This window comes from Ascaphus truei, chromosome 3, assembly GCF_040206685.1.
Source record: "Ascaphus truei isolate aAscTru1 chromosome 3, aAscTru1.hap1, whole genome shotgun sequence".
In the NCBI taxonomy this organism is placed as follows: Eukaryota; Metazoa; Chordata; class Amphibia; order Anura; family Ascaphidae; genus Ascaphus; species Ascaphus truei.
Genome location: NC_134485.1, coordinates 21,658,925 through 21,679,343, shown reverse-complemented (window position 1 = coordinate 21,679,343; position 20,419 = coordinate 21,658,925). Strand labels below are relative to the sequence as shown.

Sequence of the window (20,419 nt, the reverse complement as noted above, 5' to 3'; positions counted from 1 at the left end):
TTTCCTTTCCTACTGTCTGACTTTGTTGCCCTTATTGTATTATCGTTGTAATGCACAGAGTATACCGAGGGCACTATTTAAAGATATACATGCATGCATGCATGTAGTGAGGATTAGAATACCTCCTTTTGTGAGCTGCATACGACCGTGGCTGGGGGCTGTACGGAGCTGAAGCAAATGAACAAGAGGTGCACTTTTGTTTTAAGAAAAAGCAAACATTCAGTCGTAAGATCGATACGAACTTCGTTTTCAAGTATATCCTGGGCAGTTATGATGAGTTACAAATACAGTTACATAAGTGTCTTATATACAAGACATTGCATGCACAGTAAGAGATAATATATGTTATAGGCGTATGCAACAGTTACAGACCAGATTAAAATGAGATGGCTTTTGTTTTGAAAGAATTTAGACTGGTGGTGGCTGAGAGAGTCTCCTGTAGATTGTTACAGTTGTGAGGTGCATCGTAAGAGGAGCGGCCGGATACTTTGTTGAGCCTTGGGACCATGAACAGTTTTTTGGAGTCAGATCTCAGATAAGTGCTGCGTGTGGTAGGGGTGAAGAGCTTGTTCAGATAGATGGGTAGTTTGCCCAGAAAGTATTTGAAGGAAAGATGAACTTTGCGCCTAGACTCAAGTGATGGCCAATCTAGTTCTTTGAACATCTCGCAGTGATGTGTGTTGTAATTGCTTTGGAGAACAAAACGGCATACAGAATTGTATAGGGTATCAAGTTTGCTAAGGTGGGTTCGGGGTGCCAAGCCGTATACTATGTCCCCATAGTCTATAATTGGCAATAGCTTCTGCTGTGCGATACGCTTTCTGACCAGCAGACTTAGGGAGGATTTGCTCCTATAAAGTACACCTAGTTTGGCATAGGTTTTGGATGTCAGGGTATCAATGTGCAACCCAAATGTTAAATGGGAGTCAAACCATATGCCCAAGTTTGAATAACTAGTAACAGGAGCAAGGGTGGTATCAGACACATTTTGGAAAAAAAAGAAGAAACTGTGATATAGCGCTAGTGCTTAAATATAGTACTACTAATACTAAAGTGATTACCAAAAAACAAACCTAAAATATATAAGGGCTAGGCTATTAGAGATCTAATCGGATCACCAATACATACAAAAAACAACACAATATACTGGCGCCTAAATAAACCATAAACCTTAAGGTGATATCCGACCAGAAGATGATACAGTCCTTTGTGTCCAAACTATGTCCAATAGGATCTTGATTGTAGTCTCATGACAGTTGAAAATAGATAGAGAAAAAGATCATAGTGCATCACTGACACAAATGAAATGATAAACCAATAAACAGATACTATATAAAATAACATAAAAAACAGAATAGCTAAAAATAAAACACAACAGACAGAACCAATGCCTAAAAATGAGGAACACAAGCTGAAGGGATCCAATCCAGATGGAGTAAAATTGGAATCCTACTCACGACAAAATATATGATTTATGGCGTTGTCAGCAGCTCAGTCACTCCCTTGGTGCAGAGTTTCTAAGGAGAGCACTCCATGAGGTTCTTCCCCGGTTTGGACGCCGCCGCCACACTCACTGCTGCCGGAAAAGAACCTCATGGAGTGCTCTCCTTAGAAACTCTGCACCAAGGGAGTGACTGAGCTGCTGACAACGCCATAAATCATATATTTTGTCGTGAGTAGGATTCCAATTTTACTCCATCTGGATTGGATCCCTTCAGCTTGTGTTCCTCATTTTTAGGCATTGGTTATGTCTATGTTGTGTTTATTAAATAGCACTGGTGGCTATTTTGAGCTATTCTGTTTTATGTAGTATCTGTTTATTGGTTTATCATTTCATTTGTGTCAGTGTTGCACTATGATCTTTTTCTATCAGACACATTTTGCTACATTGGATTTATATTAATGACATATTTTTCCAGTAAACTGGAGACCAAAAACTCCCAAGACCTTAAATTATTCTTGGTGGTGGAAGCGCATGACTGTTTTTGGGGAGGTATTGCTCATTTTGAGGGCCGGGAGGAGAGTCAGGATAGCTGGATGTATTAACCCTTTTCAAACACACAAGTCACGTGCTCACAGGTATACTGTATGACAGTAGTGGCCGAAAATTAGTTGCTATAGCAACTCAAGGACGCTTAATACATGAAAAATAATCGAAAAGGGCATAGCGGAGGAAAAAAAAAGTAGTAAATATCTAATACTACATAAAAATTTTTTGTTTCCCATTTAAACAGAATTTTTAATGGAATGCTGCTTTAAAATTAAATCTTTTTTTTCTGGCTGCAATATAGGAATCCTTGCTAAATGGGTTTGAGATCTGTCACAAGGTTAATCAGGAAGGAAACAAGTTGTGCATAGGGCAATAATCTTTCAAGTGAGAAACTGAACACCCAGTTCCAGCAGTGTGATCTTGGTCCTGTATCCTACTCTAAGACTCCCTCTGTACCTGTAAGAATCCTTCCGACAGCAAAGCACTTGCATTTTCACAATGTTTAAAAACATTGAAATGTTTTCCTTTATCTCAAACATGTACCCCCCACTGACATTACCTAGTAGTGGTCTCTTTTCAAGAAAAATATATAATTGACCAAGTCACAGGAAATAAGTGGCTGACCTGTGACTATTGTCATTGTTGCATTGTCATTCACAAAATGCCGCACAAATAAACGTGTAAAGTGCATACTATGTATAATATGAAAGGGGAGCATGCAAACCTTTTCTAATTACCTACAAATTTGTGTCAAAAAGATACCAAACGTTAGCTGGTGTAGGTGTCAAAAGTTTATAATAAATAGGAAAATCCAGATCACTAGTTGTCAAATAAATTATCCAAACAAGTTTGTTTCGATTGCATATAATCTTTAATTTGGAGCAGAAAAACAATACTTTCAGAATTGAAATTGAAACCAAAATCATTTATTATGAATACCTTGCATACCTACAGGGTCGGTCGTCGTCGTCCCCGAACACACAAACATACGTACACGTCTGACCAAGCTGCAAATACAGTGCAAAATGCTCTTGTGTGTGTGGTTGTTTTACACAAGTTTCCAAAAAGCTGTATACACATGCTTATTAAAACATAAGAAATGTGTCTGAATTCATTAAATACTGTGGGCAACACTCTCACACCACCATCCCTTTAAAACGAGGGTAAATAGCTACTTCAGTTAGATTGGCTGTGTACTCCCTGTAAATATTCATCCTTAGAATGATTAACAGTCCCTAATGCTCTCCCTGCATTAACAATGAGGCTCATATTCAGCATGTTTCACAAGACTTCCTCCCAAAACGTTCGGTAGCAGGTAACCCAACATATCTGGTTTAAAATCCTACTATCAATATTTTGTCCAAATTCCTGAACACTTTTTCCATGACTAAAAGTACTTTAAAAAAAAAAAAAAAAAATCTAAGCAGACAAATTGCAGTCTCGAAGTAGGCATGTAACGATTGGTTCTCTTTGCAAATAAGCAAACAATGGAAGACCATGTCAATTTGCATTTACGTGTGTAAATAATATAAAGTTATGCTCTAGCTGGGAAGTATGGAAGATGGATGTAAACAATTTTCTGCTTTTTGAAAGCGCATGAGAACTTTGCTTTGGAAACAAAAACGAAATTCATGTAACGGTAATTAAGCCAAACAAGCCTTGAAAGGCTTAAGAAGCTCGTTAAAATGTGCACGCAAGCACATGTGAAGTATTCACACACACACACCTTAGTTTATTGTATTCAGAATTTCCACCTGATCGTGGAAAGCTGACCTGTGGATTACTAAAATTACAACACAAGCAGACTGTATAAATTAATACCATTTCATCTGGATTTTTTTTTTTTTTTTTTTTAATTTATTGGGTTGAACTATTAAGGGTACTAATGTGTACCTTGGGAAGCAATTCATTGTTAAAGTTTTAAATAAAAAGTTGCAGGAACAGCAAGCCCACAGTTGTAGTTTACCTTTATACCAACAGAAATGCTTTTCGACAAACTAAATACATAAACTCCATTGCCTTCAAACGCAAAGGCTGTAAACAAACTACTGTGTGCAACTTCGTGTTCAAAGGCCAATCTTTCTAGCACTTTAGTTAGGATCTAGGCAGTAGACTCCACTGCAGCAGCGTACTTAAATTAACGGTTATAAACTCACCCAAAATATAAACAATGTTTCTGCCCCCAGGTGAAGTCTGCCCCATTCTGAGGCACAAGTTGGCATCTGTGCTATAAACGTTGATCATGGCAAGTGCAAGTCGAAATATTTTGAAAGTCACATTCATACATTTTTATTTCTATAGAAAAATATAAATATAATCCCTGAATTTGTGAACAAGTAGAAAAGTCAGTATTCATTCCAGATTCTAGGGCCATCACAGTAAGAATTGTCTGACTCGTGTTCTTGAAGCCTTCTTCCGTAAACGCCCTGGTGTGGACAGCCCAGGATTTAAGTTTTCATCACTCGGCATAACTTTATCTTCATCTTCATACCTCACAGTTCTTTTGCCTTGATTCCGTGTACGTATTTTAGAGCAGCGAGTTTGCTTTCTGCGCTTTCCGTAGTCTAGGTCTTTCCACTCATCTTCACAGCGGACCTTTGGCCGTTTCCTTTTCAGTAGCTCGGGTGCCCTGGGCTTAACTTTTTGACTTTTTCCATTAATGGTTTTATGAGGACTAGTGATAGGAGAGTCAGAAAGGGAAGACTCAGAGTCTGAGCAAGACTCTACGCCATTTGTGGTTTTAGACCCAGAAACCTCCTTGCAAGTAGAACTTGAGCACCTACTGTTATCTTCCCTCCCTGAATCTGAAGTGCCCTCCGAATCACTTATTACTTTCGTTTTTCTCGCAGGTGGTGAAATTCCTCGAGTCACTGACCTCTTCTTCATCCTTTTCTCCTTAATGTCAGATTCCGAATCCGTATCAGTTTTCAAGATTCTCTCCTGAACTAGCTGAGAAAAGGATTTTCTGCTCGCACGAAGAATTCTGGGCTTCTCTGAATATTCTTCTGAGGTCAGACAGATTTTTTTTCTTTTTTCTTTTCTTGAAGCTACATTGCTTTCCGATTGCTGTTTTTTGGTTTGTGTGCACAATTTTGCCTTTGACATTTTACAGTCGGATTCAGAGGACATTTCGGACTCACTAACATACTTTCGGGATGTGGTGGGTGGAGGTTGAGGAGGAGAGTCCAATAAAGACTGGTCGGCCACGTTTTGGTCAGAGTTCTCAGCTTTTAATATTTGTTCTTCCTCACTTACATCATCCTCAGTGGATGGATCGGGAGATTGAGAACAGTTATCTGAACTGCCGTCACTTGAATCCTTTTTAAATTTCCTCACAGCAGCAGCTCTTGGCACACCAACATTCCTTGCAACTTGCTTTATTTTAACTTCTCTCGCACGGTCACTCCTTAAACCGTTTTCTTCCTCAGAGTCCTCCACCAGCTTTTTGTTAGCTTGTTCGGCAGCTGTTCGGCGGGGTAATGTTCTACTGTTTTTGCTTGCGCTGCAGTCACTATCTGAAGTGGACAACCCCTCTTCAACATCACTCATACACTTAATTTTATTAGCTGCCACGGCAGCAGAAGCCCTGGGAACATGAACATTCCTTGCAACTTGCTTCATTTTAACTGCTCTCTCACTCCTTAAACCGTTTTCTTCCTCAGAGTCCTCCACCAGTCTTTTTTTAGCTTGTGCGGCAGCTGTTCGGTGGGGTAATGTTCTACTGTTCTTGCTTGCGCTGCAGTCACTATCTGAAGTAGACAACCCCTCTTCAACGTCACTCATGCACTTTATTTTATTCGCTGCCAGGGCAGCACATTTGCGAAACATTTTCTTGCGTGTTCCGGCTGCACCTTTAGAAGCTTTGTCCGAGTCGCCGATATATCTCCTTTTTCTGGAACCATTTCTGTTGTGGCTATTGCCCTGAGATGCTGTAGTTGAAAGGAGGGGGGAGTGGGGTGGAGAGAAAGAGAAACAAACGTTTATTACATTCTTGTATTTTAGACCAATAATAAACATTTCATTCGTTCTTAAAACGTTGGAGGAATCAGTTTTAATAATCTAGAAAGCTGGAAATGCAGAAAGTAACGTGTACCTATAAAAGTAGGACGCCAATGAAGTAAAAATAGATATTTCCTATGATATATCAAATGCCTGCTCATTGGTTCTATTGTTTCATTTGTTCTCAACTTTGTGCACATTGTTATATTTTAACTTCAAGTATTGAGTATACATCTTTTCTTCTAAAGCCCTCCATAAAAATCACTCCTTTGGATACATTTGGGGTGTTTGCATTTAGCTACTCACCATGAGAAGCTTGGGAAACATTACCCAATACCGTGTACGAGTGATTTCGAAAGCATAAAATGTTTACCGACAAGACGTAAATCTAGATGTAGAAATTCCAGCGCGCCTATCAGCAATCTTTGCCTGGGTGGCCCAGCACCTCAAACTTAATATTGCTAAAATGAAGCTCCTCACGTTCGTTCCCAAACCAGGTCCCATTGTTCTTCTCTTCTCCATTAGTCAATACCACCAGTATTCCCCCAGACCTCCTGCAAGCTTGTTGCCTTGGGGTTACATCCAACTACGTGTACTTCTCTTTCTCCACTCAAACGCTGCTAGAAACTGCAAGGTTTTGTTTCTCCGCAACAATGCAAAGATCCTCGGTTAACCCCCCCTGCTACCCCCCCAAAAAAATCCAACGCATACCGTCGTTCTCTCCCATATGGATTACTTCAACGTCCTTATCTGACCCCCCTGCATTTCCCCTCTCGCCGTTAAAATCCATTAAAATGCTGCTGGTCGAACCCTGTCCTGCTCTTCTAGACTAAAATCTGCTTCTGACCTTTTGAAATCTCTGCTGAAATCTCTGTATACACTACAAAATGATCCTGCTTTCCTTTAAGGTTGTACACTACTCTACACCTCTGATCTCGTTACACCCCTACTCGCCACTCAGGCTACGGCCCCAGTCTCGCCTGTAGCACGCGCGCCTGGCGGCGCATGCAGTTTAAAGCCGCTTTCAGCGGTCTGTAGGGGCGTGTGGGGGGCGGGGCCATGATGGGGATATCTGCCATTCTTATTGGTGCGCGCCGATCGCGTCGCGGCACGACATTTCTTGTCTTCCCTGCCAGCTCGCGCTCGCGCACGCACACACACACACACACGCACACACGCCCCATAGAGAGCTGCGCTGTGTGGCACGCACGCCGCAGCGGCCACTGGGGACCTGGCCTTATGCTCGACCCGAACAGGTGTCATCTCCGTGTTTTACCTCCTCTATAGGCCTTTCACGTCTTCCACCTTTTCCACTAACCTCTCCCTACATATAGAATACTCTTGCACTACATATATTCAAACCCTTTCCCCTTCTGTTTTCAAAGTCCACACTACTGACTCCAGGTGCACCGTGACCCCCCCGATTGCACTAATAACAAATACACTTTTACTACCACTGTGCCAGCAATTCTAACCATATACTTCGATTGTAAGCTCTTTGGGGGCAGGGCCTCACTTTGCCTTCTGTAATGTCCTTGCTGCTCTTATCCCAATTGTTTTGACTTTATTTTCCCCTGCTTTGTAATTTTGTAAAGCACCGCGTACATTGTTGGCACTATCTAGATACAAATCAGATTATTTTAGGTTTTTGCCAACAGAATAATCCTACAACTAACTTAGTGTTTCTTTTTATCGGCATGACTAGAACACATAATATATATTTACAACCTAACAACAGTCTTAAGCCGAGTCCCCAGTGGCCGCTACAGCGCGCGCGCCACACACCAGAGCACAGCCCTCTATGGGGCAGGCCCGAGTTGCTGTGGGCGAGCAAAGCGCGGTGACGGGACCACTGGCAGGTAAGACCAGAATTTGGTCTTTCCTTGCCACGCGATCATGTGGTGTGCGGGCAGCCAATGGCTGGACCAATAGGAGTGCGGGTAGTGTAGACCAATGGCAGTGAAGCGCAGCTTTTACCCATGCACGCGCCGCCATGGCCACTGAGACCGTAGCCTTAAGCATGATTTGAGCAAATGAGCTAACGCAAGCTCGCATTCAATAGCCATCTTAAATTAGCAGCTGATAAAAATGTAGTGTGACTGTGCAAGATTAGTTTTCCCGGTATCCATTAATGCATCCCAAGCAGATATTAAAGAACATATACCTTGCTGTATAGATACAGGTCTCCTACTTTGCCTCTGACTGCACCCCTTAGCTTTATTTAAGCCATTAACCCTTCGTGTGTCAGAGTCTGACTCAGACTTATCGTTGGTCTCAGCTTCGTCAGAACTGGTGGAGGAGGAAGAACTTGAGGAATGTGCAGAATCAGAGGTAGACGATGCTGAACCATTTTCTTCTGTTTCACTCTCTAGAAATCAATGGGGCACATAAGAACAGCGTTACAAGAGTTATTCAATCCTTTCAAAACAGAGGCAGGCCACTCCAATCCTCAAGGGCTGCTAACAGGTCAGGTTTTAAGGATATCCCTGCTTTAGACAACCACTGATTGAGCCACCTATGCTGAAGCAGGGATATTCATAAAAACTGTTGGTGGCCTTGAGGACTGGAGTTGTCCACCCGTTCTAAAATGTACAAATGCAAAGCGTCTCAACAAAGGTAAATCATACCATAAAACTAAAATGGACAAATTAATGTCAACATGAATTATTACTATTTTGTAACCAAGTATCTGAGACCAGAGAGGTCCCATTGCTCAGACTGTTGTCCTTGTATGTAATCAGTTTCAAATGTGATTTTTAATCCTTTCATTGCCAAAACAATGCACTTTCGGCTGGGGGAAAAAACCCTCACTAACTTTTTTTTACTGCCAAGACAAATGAAAGAAAAAAAGAAAACATAAGACTACACATTCCCAATTCTACAAACTATTTTTACTTTGACAACATAAAGACCAACTTTACTGGGCTCTCTACAAAATTGCTAATTTCAAAATTGCCACCTCTCACAACCTTATGCCCAGATTCACTGATGGGTGCCAAGCTTTGCTCTCAATTCAATGTGCAACAACGCAGCACCATCATTTGGGCCTTTGTGCATTACAAATCCTTCCCTTGTCTAATAAGGGGCAGGGACAGTCAAAACTTACACTAAAATTTGCACTTTTAAATGTACTCCAACTTTTTTTTTTTTTGCTAATCTGGCATTTGAAAGACGTATCGTAGCAGAAGTACACATTCCCAAATGCAACATAAACTTAAAGCGACAATCCCACAAAACATGCAACATGCTTTTTTCTTTAAACATAATAGGAGCCATGGGTCCCCCAGAGCTGAGCCTCTCTATTTTTAGCTCTGGGGACCACCCTAGTTCCCAAACTAATTACCGTTTTTCAGTGCATCTCATGAATATTTTAATATGGCCGCCGCTACTAGGGTTGTTAAGTGGTTTATCCAAAAATATTGGACACAATGGTGAACGGTGCGACACAACACACCTCTCGCCTCTCTCTGCTCAATGCTGTTTCCTCCTCTCCTTGGCCCCACCCACAGGCTCCTGACACCACCTGATTGGCTGCATTACCCAGCAGCACCCACTCAGGATAGAGGAAGCAACAGCCCTGCTCAGGGAAATCCCACAGCCCCCCAAGCCGGTCGGGTCACTAAGTCCAGAGAGGTAATATTGTCCATACATGTCCAGCAGTACCTCTATGCTGGGGTGGTAGAATGCAAAATGCTGAAAAACATGATTCATTAATTTCCCCAACCGTGGGTAACACTATTTGTAGAACAGTAAAAAATATATGACCACCTGATAAAGCTGAGAAACTAGGGGCTGCGCTCACAGCTCTGGCTTTCGCATTCCGTTTAGAAGTCACCGAGGGGGCACTGCCTGCGGATTCTCCATACGAACTTTTGCTAGACGTGCTGGCGATGCTCGCCTTGCTTGAAGAGTATATCACTCCGCTTGAGGTAGGTCGCGAGGAAGAATGTTCCAGCTCGGATTCATTTTCTGTCTGGGACATCAACGGTTTCTGCTTCACATTTCTGGGAATACTGTAGCAAAATTAAAAAGAAAACGATGCATCAAACAGAAATGTACAGGAGACAAAGCCCATACAGCTCTCTTTCTTTGGCAGGGTAATGAGAAATTTAATTTATGAGGCCGGTGCTTGGGAGAGTAGAACCTAAGCTTTTTGTTTACTTTTTAATTATGTAATTCTCAGTGACATACATACACACTATTGAAAACGTAAAGACCGTAAAACGTTAAACATGTTTAATGTAGGTACTTGAGTCTCTGAGTAATTATGTTATCATTAGGCTAACTACTAAAATTAGAGGACAATGATTTGAAAAGAATTTCACAGTACTCATTAAATAGAAGTTCGCAGAACACTTAAAATTTACACTATAACGGATGAAATCTTTGTTTTTTGCTTTTTAAACATTACGTTGTCCGGTTGCTAAAAATATTTTGTCTGCAAAGAGGGGTTATGCAGATAATTTGAGCTTGTTCCAGGAACCAAGTAAAAATTGCTATTCTCCCGATTACCTGAGAAACGTTCTATTCTGTTGTACACGATTTGACCCTGATCTCCTCATACTGTACGGAACAGTGGTTTTTTGCAGTTTTTTTCTGTATTTCTGGGCAGCTTTATATTGTGAGATAATGACTTTCATTTTTTCTTCAACCAGCGCAGAAAGCCTTAGTGCCATACTGTAGATCTATATAAAAAAAATGTTTAATTAAATGCATTTTTCCCAGAATTCTTTATTTTTTAAAAAGTGAAAAAAAAAACGGGGGAAAAAACGGGGAAAAAAAAACAATTTATACTGTGTTTGCCGTTACCTCCCATGCTTTAGTGTTGTCAAACCGTGGAATTAACCCAATTAAAAAAAAAAAAAAAAAAAAAAAAAGCTCTTATATGTAATGTTTAGGGCCAGGCGGGCTTCAAACAATGAAAGCTATGTGAAACAATCAATTACCAGATTGTTAAATTACATACATTGCAGATTACATTCAATAGCTTTTAAAAAGTACAGCTACACCCCGTTATAGCGCGGTCCTCGGGGGCCACCCAATCTGCTAGAAAAAAAAATGGCCGCCGCGCGCCCGATCGGGAGGGAGGAAGGAAGGAGGGAAGAGGTGGCCGGAAGCCCTACACGTCCCCCAGCAGCGGCCTGCTCCTTATCTTCCACTCCCACCACCGGCATCCATCCCCCTCCACCGACATCCACTTCCTCCCCCTCTCCCCCCCGACCTACCGGCCCTCCGCGGCACAATCAGTTTTGGGCCTAGCCCACGCGGCCCTCCTCCTCCCAGCCTGCTCCTCACTCACCCCCCCTACCAGCATCCACACCACCCCCCTCCTCCTCCCGACACCCCCCCCCTCCTCCTGCCGACACCCCCCCGTCCTCCTGATGCCAGCTCCGCTCCGATCTCAGCAGCCGACACCAAAGGTAGGGAGGGGGAGTGGGAGGGGTGGTGTGAGTGTGGTGCAGTGTAGTCTGCTGTGTGCTGTGTGAAGGGAGTGTGTGAAGGGAGTGTGTGAAGGGAGTGTGTGCAATGAGTGCGTGCAGTGAGTGCTGGGAGTGCGTGCTGGGAGTGTGTGCAGTGTGCTGTGAGTGCTGTGTGAGTGTGCTGTGTGCTGTGTGAGTGTGCTGTGTGAAGGGAGTGTGTGCAGTGAGTGCGTGCAGTGAGTGCTGGGAGTGCGTGCAGTGAGTGCAGTGAGTGCAGTGAGTGAGTGCAGTGAGTGTGTGCAGTGTGCAGTGAGTGTGTGCAGTGAGTGTGTGCAGTGAGTGCTGGGAGTGTGTGCAGTGTGCAGTGTGCAGTGAGTGCTGGGAGTGTGTGCAGTGTGTGCTGGGAGTGTGTGCAGTGAGTGCTGGGAGTGTGTGCAGTGTGTGCTGGGAGTGTGTGCAGTGTGTGCTGGGAGTGCGTGCAGTGAGAGTGTGTGCAGTGTGCAGTGAGAGTGTGTGCAGTGTACAGTGAGAGTGTGTGCAGCTAGAGTGTGTGCAGTGTGCAGTGAGAGTGTGTGCAGTGTGCAGTGAGAGTGTGTGCAGTGTGCAGTGAGAGTGTGTGCAGTGTGCAGTGAGAGTGTGTGCAGTGTGCAGTGAGTGCATTGTGCAGTGAGTGTGTGCATTGTGCAGTGAGTGTGTGCATTGTGCAGTGAGTGTGTGCATTGTGCAGTGAGTGTGTGCATTGTGCAGTGAGTGTGTGCAGTGAGTGTGTGCAGTGTGCAGTGAGTGTGTGCAGTGAGTGTATGCAGTGTGCAGTGAGAGTGTGTGCAGTGAGAGTGTTCAGTGAGAGTGTGTGCAGTGAGAGTGTGTGCAGTGAGAGTGTGTGCAGTGAAAGTGTGTGCAGTGAAAGTGTGTGCAGTGTGCAGTGAGAGTGTGTGCAGTGAGAGTGTGTGCAGTGAGAGTGTGTGCAGTGTGCAGTTTTTTTAAATTCGGGGTCCATGCTAAAACCGCGTTATAAGCGAATTCGCGTTATAACGGGTCACGCTATAACGGGGTTAAGCTGTATTACCTTTGCTGTTTGGCTTCAAAGGAAGATTGTATAGAGCTTTCATTGTGCTCATAAGTGATTCACAATCCCACATTTTTAACTCAGGACATATCAGAAATAATTCAGATCATAAATGAAAAAAGACAGGGATGCCCCCTATCCCCCTTTTTGAATTGAACCTTTGGCCATGAAAATAAGACGACACTCATGCATAGTTGGGCCACAAAATAGGATTAATTGAATATAAAATAAGCCTATTTGTGGACGACATACTCCTTTCGTTGACCAACCCACTGATATCCCTACCAGATATATTCAAATAATTAAATACATTTGGACAATTTTCTGGCTTTAAAATCAATAACGCAAAATCAGAAGCACTGGTAATAAACATACCATAACCAACAATTAAATGAATCATTAAATATCGAACTAACCTGGTAGAAAGACTATACCTCATATCTAGGAGTTAAAATAAGTAAAACAACGGATTCCCTCTATAAATACAATAATCCAGTTCGGACGACGACTGAGCAAAGATTTTGAAATCTGGGCTAAACATTCGATATCCTGGCTAGGTAAAATGTATTCTGTAAAGATGCACCAACTCCCCAGATTATTATATTTGTTCCGATCCCTGCACATTCCGATTAAATTAAAATAACTATAATAGCTACAGAAAAAAAAATCTCAAAATTTATATGGCAAAAAAGAAAAAGCAACCCTATAGACAAACACAGAAAGGGGGCTTCGCTCTTCCAAACCTCCTTGCCAACTACAGAGCAGCAAGAGTAGGCCAGCACGCGATGTGGCATCTACCCGCCAGATGCCATATTGGTAGAGATAGAAAACTAAGAGGTTAAACCCCAAATTGTCATAACTTTATTGTGATTGGTTCCAGAGCACAGACTCTTAGCGACCAAGACACATCCAATTATAGCTCACGAACTAAAGTTCTGGGACTTTTTAAAATTTAAGTACAAGCTAACAAAAAAAAAACCAATATAACCTCGGTCCTGATTACTTCCACGTTTGAACCAGAGATGAAGAGGAGAATTCCAAAGGTGAGAAAAAAAAAAAACATAGGAGACCAGCTATGCACTGTTGAGGAAATTAGAGCGACAAAGCTCCTAAAATGGAGCTGTTTAGACACCTACAGGCTACAGTAGATGTCTCCAATAAAGTTGTGAATTAATTTGTAAGCAGATCCTTGCACAAAAAGGTGCTCATATCAACCCTATACCAGTCTCTACTACTATTAGAACAAGAGAAGAAACTTCTCTAATAAAATTGAGGAGGAGGAAGTTCTAGACAGTGGAGAGGGAGGACTGGGATGAAATCTGGGAAGCATTTAGAAAAGTTTTAATAACACATCTATTAAGGAAAACAGTTACAAACGTCTATTCCCATGGTATCTCACCCAAAAGCTGAACAAAATGTTTCCAAAACATTTTTATGCCGGGGGATCGCGCGAGGCCCCCGCAACACCCCACTTACCAGGATTCAGCCGGCTGTGTGACACGTCGCCATGGCAACAAATGACGCCGTGGGGCCATGTGATGTGAAGGCACACGCGTCAAATGACGCAGCGGGTCACATGACTCTGCAGCGTCATTTGTTGCAGATCCAAGGTGGGGGGGGGGGGGGCGGGAGAGGCGCGAGAGCCGGGGAAGGGGAGACAGAGGGGTGCAGCTTCAAAAGTTTGCGCTCCCCTGGTGTAAAACATTCTCAGACCTGAACGCAATGGTAAATCTATTGATAATATAAGACAACTGAGAAAAGACCGTGTCACGATGCAAACGAATGGTATAATTTATATGAAGAGAAGCTTTGTATGAAGTAAGAATCTTTCAAATTATATATCTTATTGCCTCCTCACCCTTCTCCGTCGCAAATAACACTGTTATACAGTATTTTTGCACCAACCCCCCTGCCCCCCAATTTTACATATGGTTGAGAAATGAATAATAATAATTTTTAAAAACTGGTTGAAAAGAAAAGTATTACCCTTGATCTTTTGCTTGGTGTATATGCTTTAGCATTAGCAAAGACTAATCTCATAGCTTCACACAACTCCATAGGGTTGATATAATTTCCATCCCCCAATGCTTTCTTTATGGTTCCAAAATCCATTGGCGTATCTATAATGTCCATGTAATCCTAAAAACAAAGGAGAAAAAAATTAATATACCAACTTAAAATGGAATTAGGGCAATGTCCAGTGCAAAGCTTTCCTTTTATGCACTTAAAATTTATTTCAAAGAATGTAAAACTCACTATAAGAGCTAAAACTGAGACAATAAGGTGTTCAGGCCGCAGTCCTTTTTAATTTATTAATGTACATGAAATGGGGGGGGGGGGTCACTAGAGCAGATCTGTAGTCCTCCAACCTATTTCCCCCCCCCTCCCAAGAAACACCAACATATGACTACAGGATCACCAATGGAAAAATGTGACTACATCTGACTTTTTCAAGAGAGGTTCATAGGAACTGTTGGGTTTCCAGAGTATTCCCTAAAGGGTTCACTGTAAATGTTCAGGTAATTTGAAAATTGTACCAAAATGAAGAAGAATTTACAACGCATCTGATCTCAGACTCGCTGTTCGAGTCGGGGTTCCTTACAATGCATCTGATCTCAAACTCGCTGTTCGAGAGGGCTGGGGTTCGCAGAATTTAATATAATTATAGTGTTCTTTAACTAAGCAAAGGTTGCAAAACAACTGCTCTATGATGTTAACGTTTTCTATTTATGGCCAGGACATGTGTCCTATGGCGGTGAAGCTCCATGTATCTCGGAAACCAGGGAAGTAAGCAATATGAAAAAAAATCTATATATTCCAACCACACTAAAATAAAAAAAAAGTGCATACAATCGTTTACAATCGTTTTCAATCATATTTTAGTTCGTCATGGACAGTAAATAAAACAAGTAAAAGCTCTTCTGCACACAAGCAAATAACACTTCCTATTCCTTCCATCAATACAGGACTCTACATCAACCCCCTTATAACGCTGTGCTTTGAGTCCAAAGAATCATATCGCGTTATAAGTGGATCGCTTTAGAAATATGCAGAATTGTATGCATTGTACAATAAAGTACAATACTAAGATACCACTAATCGCGTTGTAATGTATTCATAAATACGAAAATTGGGAGCCACACTTGCATTGCGTTATAAGCGGATTCGCGTTGTAACGGATCGCGTTATAACAGGGTTGAGCTGTACTATTGTAATTGTTACTTTCATTGTTTTAGGGATAAAACAAACTACTCTCACATCAGCTTTTATCAATAGCCATATCAAGAACACAGTCATTACCAGTAACTTACCGAGTATTGATCCAGGTCAACAGGTTGTCTAAAAGGCTCTGAGTCCTCACATTCTATTACAAGATTGACCAGCTCCATGCACTGTTTCTTCCAGGTATCCTCATTATAGTCAAGGACATTATTCTTTTGCATCTTCCTTCGCTAAATTACACATAAATTATAAAATTAGGCAAAGCAAGGACATAATGTTTTTCTGGTAAACAAACACCAATAGCGCCGATTAATCATTTTTGGAACAAACATGACAAACTTTGAAAGAGACCCAATGTAGGACTAGATATGGTGAACTATATTCCGTTTTTCTTTTTTTTTGTGGGAGAAAACGCTTTTATGCCTGCTACTGTATTTTGTCAAAGATCACAAGCGGTCAACAACGCAATTTACAAAATCAGACTCATCCATTTCAAACATGGCTATGGTAACTAAACTTCCCTCCGCCTGCATGCTTTAAATTTAAACATGTACTTTTAGCATTTAAATAAAAAAGGTTGGACTCACCCGGTTTATAGAAGATGCTTTAGGACGATCCTCCACATCATCCTCCTGTCAAGTAGACAAAACACAAGATCAAGTTAACAATGTGCACACCTTGAACTGAGGTTGAGATGTGATAAAGCAGTCGTACAATAGATACCCCTACCCAGCGGTGGGAGGAGAGAGCGGAGTGGGGGGAGAGAAAGAGCAGGGGTGGGAGAGCCCGGGGGGGAGGGGGAGAGAATGAGTAGAGGGGTGGAGAGGAGCAAGAGCGGGGGTGGGATGGGGAGGAGAGAGAAAGAGCGGGAGAGGAAGAGAGCGGGGGGGGGGGGAGAAAGAGCGGGGGGGAAGGAAAGAGCGGGGGGGAAGGAAAGAGCAGGGGGGGAAGGAAAGAGCGGGGGGGAAGGAAAGAGCAGGGGGGGAAAGAAAGAGCGGGGGGGAAGAAAGAGCGGGGGGGAAAGAAAGAGCAGGGGGGACGAAGAAAGATCGGGGGGGGAAGAGCGGGCAGGGGGACGAAAGAGCGGGCGGGGGACGAAAGAGCGGGCGGGGGGAAGAAAGAGCGGGCGGGGGGAAGAAAGAGCGGGCGGGGGGAAGAAAGAGCGGGCGGGGGGAAGAAAGAGCGGGCGGGGGGGGAAGAAAGAGCGCGGGGGGGGGGTTTGAAAAAAACGGGGGGAAAAAAAAACAGGAGGGGGGGTAGAGAAAAACAAACCCAACGGGGGGGTGGGGGAAAGAAAAAACCGGGGGGGTGAGGGGGGAGAAAAAAACAGCGGGGAGAGAAAGAACCGGGGGGTGGAGGAGAAAGAACCAGGGGGGCGAGGGAAATAGCAGGGGGTGGCTAGATAACCCTAACCTGCTCTTCCAAGGAGTCGTGTTCTGCTTCAGTAGTATTACACAGATCAGTAAAATTGGTACAATCATGTTCCCTGCAACAGAAATATATGCATGGTATTAAAAGCAAACATTTGTCCGTATAGTGGGCCTACAGGTGCAAAAATAGTTACATTAAAGAAAACAGTAGGTCCTGCGAACAACATTTCTGGAAATGGATAGATATATAGATATAGTATAGATATATCTATATATTTAAAAAAAAAAAAATACAGCACTTTACAATAATGAAATTTTGTAATAAAACCAGAAGACAATATAGATCAACATGTGGAAAGCGATCTGTCCCAGTTAGGAGTTACCTACTGTATAGAAAAGCAGTCTTTGCAAACAGATGGCGAGAATAAAGAAGTACATGAACACTATTTAAAAAAAAAACAATCAAAAAAATAAACATCACACACAACCAGATCCGCATGCTTGGATGATACAGGGCTTACTTACATTATGAACCTTAGCAGCAGGTCAGTGACCTTCTTCGCAGATTTAGCAATAGCACTATCCGGCACATTGAAGGTCCTGGCATTATGTTCAATGTATCTCACTTCCCAGACCAATGCAGAGCTCCTTCTGCAACATAACAGAGACTCCTTTGTATGCTTGGAAAAAATCAGAAGCACTACACATGAGGAAGAACAGAACAATTCACTCTCTCCCAAAACAGTCACTGCTCACCTCCTCCTGAAAACCCCCTCCTGGCTTTCCATCAAGTTTCGGATCAGCCCCACTGTTCTCCGCCTTACCTTCAAGGTTCTCCACTCGTCTGCTCCTTCCTATATATCAGCTCGGATCTCTCGCTATGCCGATGCTCGTCTCCTGCGCTCTACCCATAACTGTCTCCTTTCCACCGCTTCAGCTCTCTCGCCTTAAACTTTTTTCCCCTCACTGAGAAACTTCCTTACACTCCGTATAAGCCAAGCACCTTCTCTCACCACCTTTAAGACAAACCTTAAAACTCACATCATAAATGAAGTGCTCCTATAGCCTAGACCAGGGGTGCGCAAAGTGGGGGGCGCAGTGGCTACAGAGGTCCCACGTTCTCCACCAAGGCATTTAAATTAAATGCCGGGGGGGCGGGGGGGACCGCGCGAGGCCTCTGCAGCTTCTCCTCCCTTATCTTCAGTGACATGTCGCCATGGTAACCGGTGTCAAATGACACAGCAGGGTCACTTGGTGTCAAATGACCGTGCAACGTCATTTGACGCTGGAGCCGAGGAGGAGGAGGGGCATGAGATGGGAGGTAAGCAGGCATGTAGGGCCCCCATGCCTAGACTCATGGCTACTGTCCCACAACCAGTCACTCGTACCAATGACTGCCATCTACTGCACTTATTCCCTCACCTGCTGTCTCCAAGTCTCCTACCATACAACTAAGGAAAGGAAATCCCTGCCCCAGAGAGTTAATAAGCTATGGTCTGATCTTCTTTGTTGCACTTCTTTTTCTGTATTGTCTGTCTTGTAAAGCGCCAAGTACAGTTGTGGGCGCTATATAAAGATATACCAACAGTGCATACAAACAACGAAGAACAAATGGAGCATCTGGAACACAAAACTACGTGCCCAAAGAACCCCTCCCCCCAGGGACAAACCCCCAGCAGCACAGCAACGGGGGAAATTATTCGCAAAAACGGGTTCAGTTTAAAATGTGACCCAGTCTACAGGGAAATTATTCCTAGAAAACCACAGATAATTTTGCAGGCAAAATGATAGAATAAGATCACTTTAAAAGAAAAAAAAAGGTGGGAGTTAGGGTATTGTCATGCACTACTGAAAGACCAAAGAAGTAATTTGTAAAGCCAAATGGACCTTTTTTTAAGTGTAAATTTGTGGTAAAGGGAAATTAGTTTCATGGCTCCAGCAAAACATTTTAAAATTAAATCTTTTTTTAATGGTTCATCCAAATACGTTGCATATACAGTATGGCCGAATGTAAATGTGGCAAGAGGTGTATATAGGAAGGACAATACGTAAGTTTAAACAACAGATGTATGAACTTACTTGCAATAAGTGAAAGGAATTTGGCTTATGCTACTGCGACCCATGAATGTTTGATATTGCATTCTTTCTGCAGAAGAAGCTTTAAACACCTGAAAGTGTGCAATCAGTTTCTGAACGGCTTTAGGGTGACATTAAAAATATGCTGGAGGATGGAAGCCCGGAAACACCAGTGAAAAATACGGACATTCACAGAAAAAAAAAAACATTGATTCAAATATGGCAACAAGAACTGAATTATGACCAACCTGTAAAAGCGGTTCACAAGCCTCATCCGTATTGTGCTGAGATCTGTAGGGTAGGCCACAACCATGCAATATGATGGGTAGTTATGCAAATCAACCGGAGCAGAAAAAGCGGTAGCCATCTCTGTTGAAAACAGCGACAACGCGTTTTAAAGAAAGCTAAAGTCATGCAGCTATTTTACCAAGAAAATGTTTTTGTCACACTAGTAAAATGATCTTTGCTCCTAAAGAGCAGGCATTAACTAGATTCTTTTTTTTCTAACACCCTCACAGTCTTGAGATCCTCACTGCCATCATTTTCTAAAATTACTGAAACAGCACCTGGTGTCATAGGAAGCCATTTTTGAAAATGAGAAAAAATGTAATTAAAAAGAAACAAGGACAAGCAGTAATAAGAAACTGAAATTATGAGGGGAAAAACAGTAAATATATAAGGGAAAGTTAAAATGTTATATAAAAATAACAGATAGTATACCGCTCACCAGATAGCAATAAAGTAGCCGGTGCAAAGGGATGGTACTGGCATAGCAAGTAAATAGGAAGAAAAAAGAGAGGTCTCCCACAGATCCCATTTACCACTGCACAAACAGGCTAATAATAAATAGTAACAAGGATATAGTGCTCCTTGACGTCAAAGGGATCTGTGGGAGACCTCTCTTTTATCTTCCTATTTACTTGCTAGGAGAGTTAAAATGCCAAGACAGAAGTTTAACATTTAAGATGCATTTCTGTTTGTATATGGTGTATGTTCTTAAGCTATTACCGAGCCATCTCCCACTGCCTTTCCATTTACTCACCCAAGTTAAGCAACTGATCGATACCACAGATAATGCGTTCACATTCCTCATCTCGGGACCTGTTCCCCCACTCTCCCTTCTGGGGTTTGTACAGCAGATTATCCAGCTCATCTAGCGTCACGGAAACACTGGTTCCCAATTCTTCCGGCTGAACCACTACCAAAGCAGTAAAAAGAAAAAAAAACACATGTGCTTTGAAAATGCTGTTAATCTCAGAAACGCTAAACAATAATA

At 42.5% G+C, this 20,419-nt stretch overlaps 1 protein-coding gene across 2 annotated transcripts in view; it reads right to left on the bottom strand.

The window, feature by feature from the left end:
* Positions 1-2,894: 2,894 nt before the first annotated feature.
* BRWD1 (bromodomain and WD repeat domain containing 1) overlaps positions 2,895-20,419 on the bottom strand; it is a 93,475-nt gene continuing 75,950 nt past the window's right edge. The window contains exons 30-40 of one of the 2 annotated variants that reach the window (XM_075593736.1): positions 20,186-20,341; positions 19,392-19,512; positions 17,593-17,718; positions 17,111-17,183; positions 16,285-16,329; positions 15,787-15,927; positions 14,462-14,614; positions 10,502-10,674; positions 9,758-10,002; positions 8,154-8,357; positions 2,895-5,919 (exon numbers count right to left, since the gene is read on the bottom strand). In XM_075593736.1, coding sequence (XP_075449851.1) covers positions 4,364-5,919; positions 8,154-8,357; positions 9,758-10,002; positions 10,502-10,674; positions 14,462-14,614; positions 15,787-15,927; positions 16,285-16,329; positions 17,111-17,183; positions 17,593-17,718; positions 19,392-19,512; positions 20,186-20,341 — 2,993 coding nt within the window. In that variant the 3' untranslated portion in view covers positions 2,895-4,363. Of the gene's footprint in view, positions 5,920-8,153; positions 8,358-9,757; positions 10,003-10,501; positions 10,675-14,461; positions 14,615-15,786; positions 15,928-16,284; positions 16,330-17,110; positions 17,184-17,592; positions 17,719-19,391; positions 19,513-20,185; positions 20,353-20,419 lie in introns of both variants that reach the window. The other variant, XM_075593734.1, reaches the window with a different exon arrangement.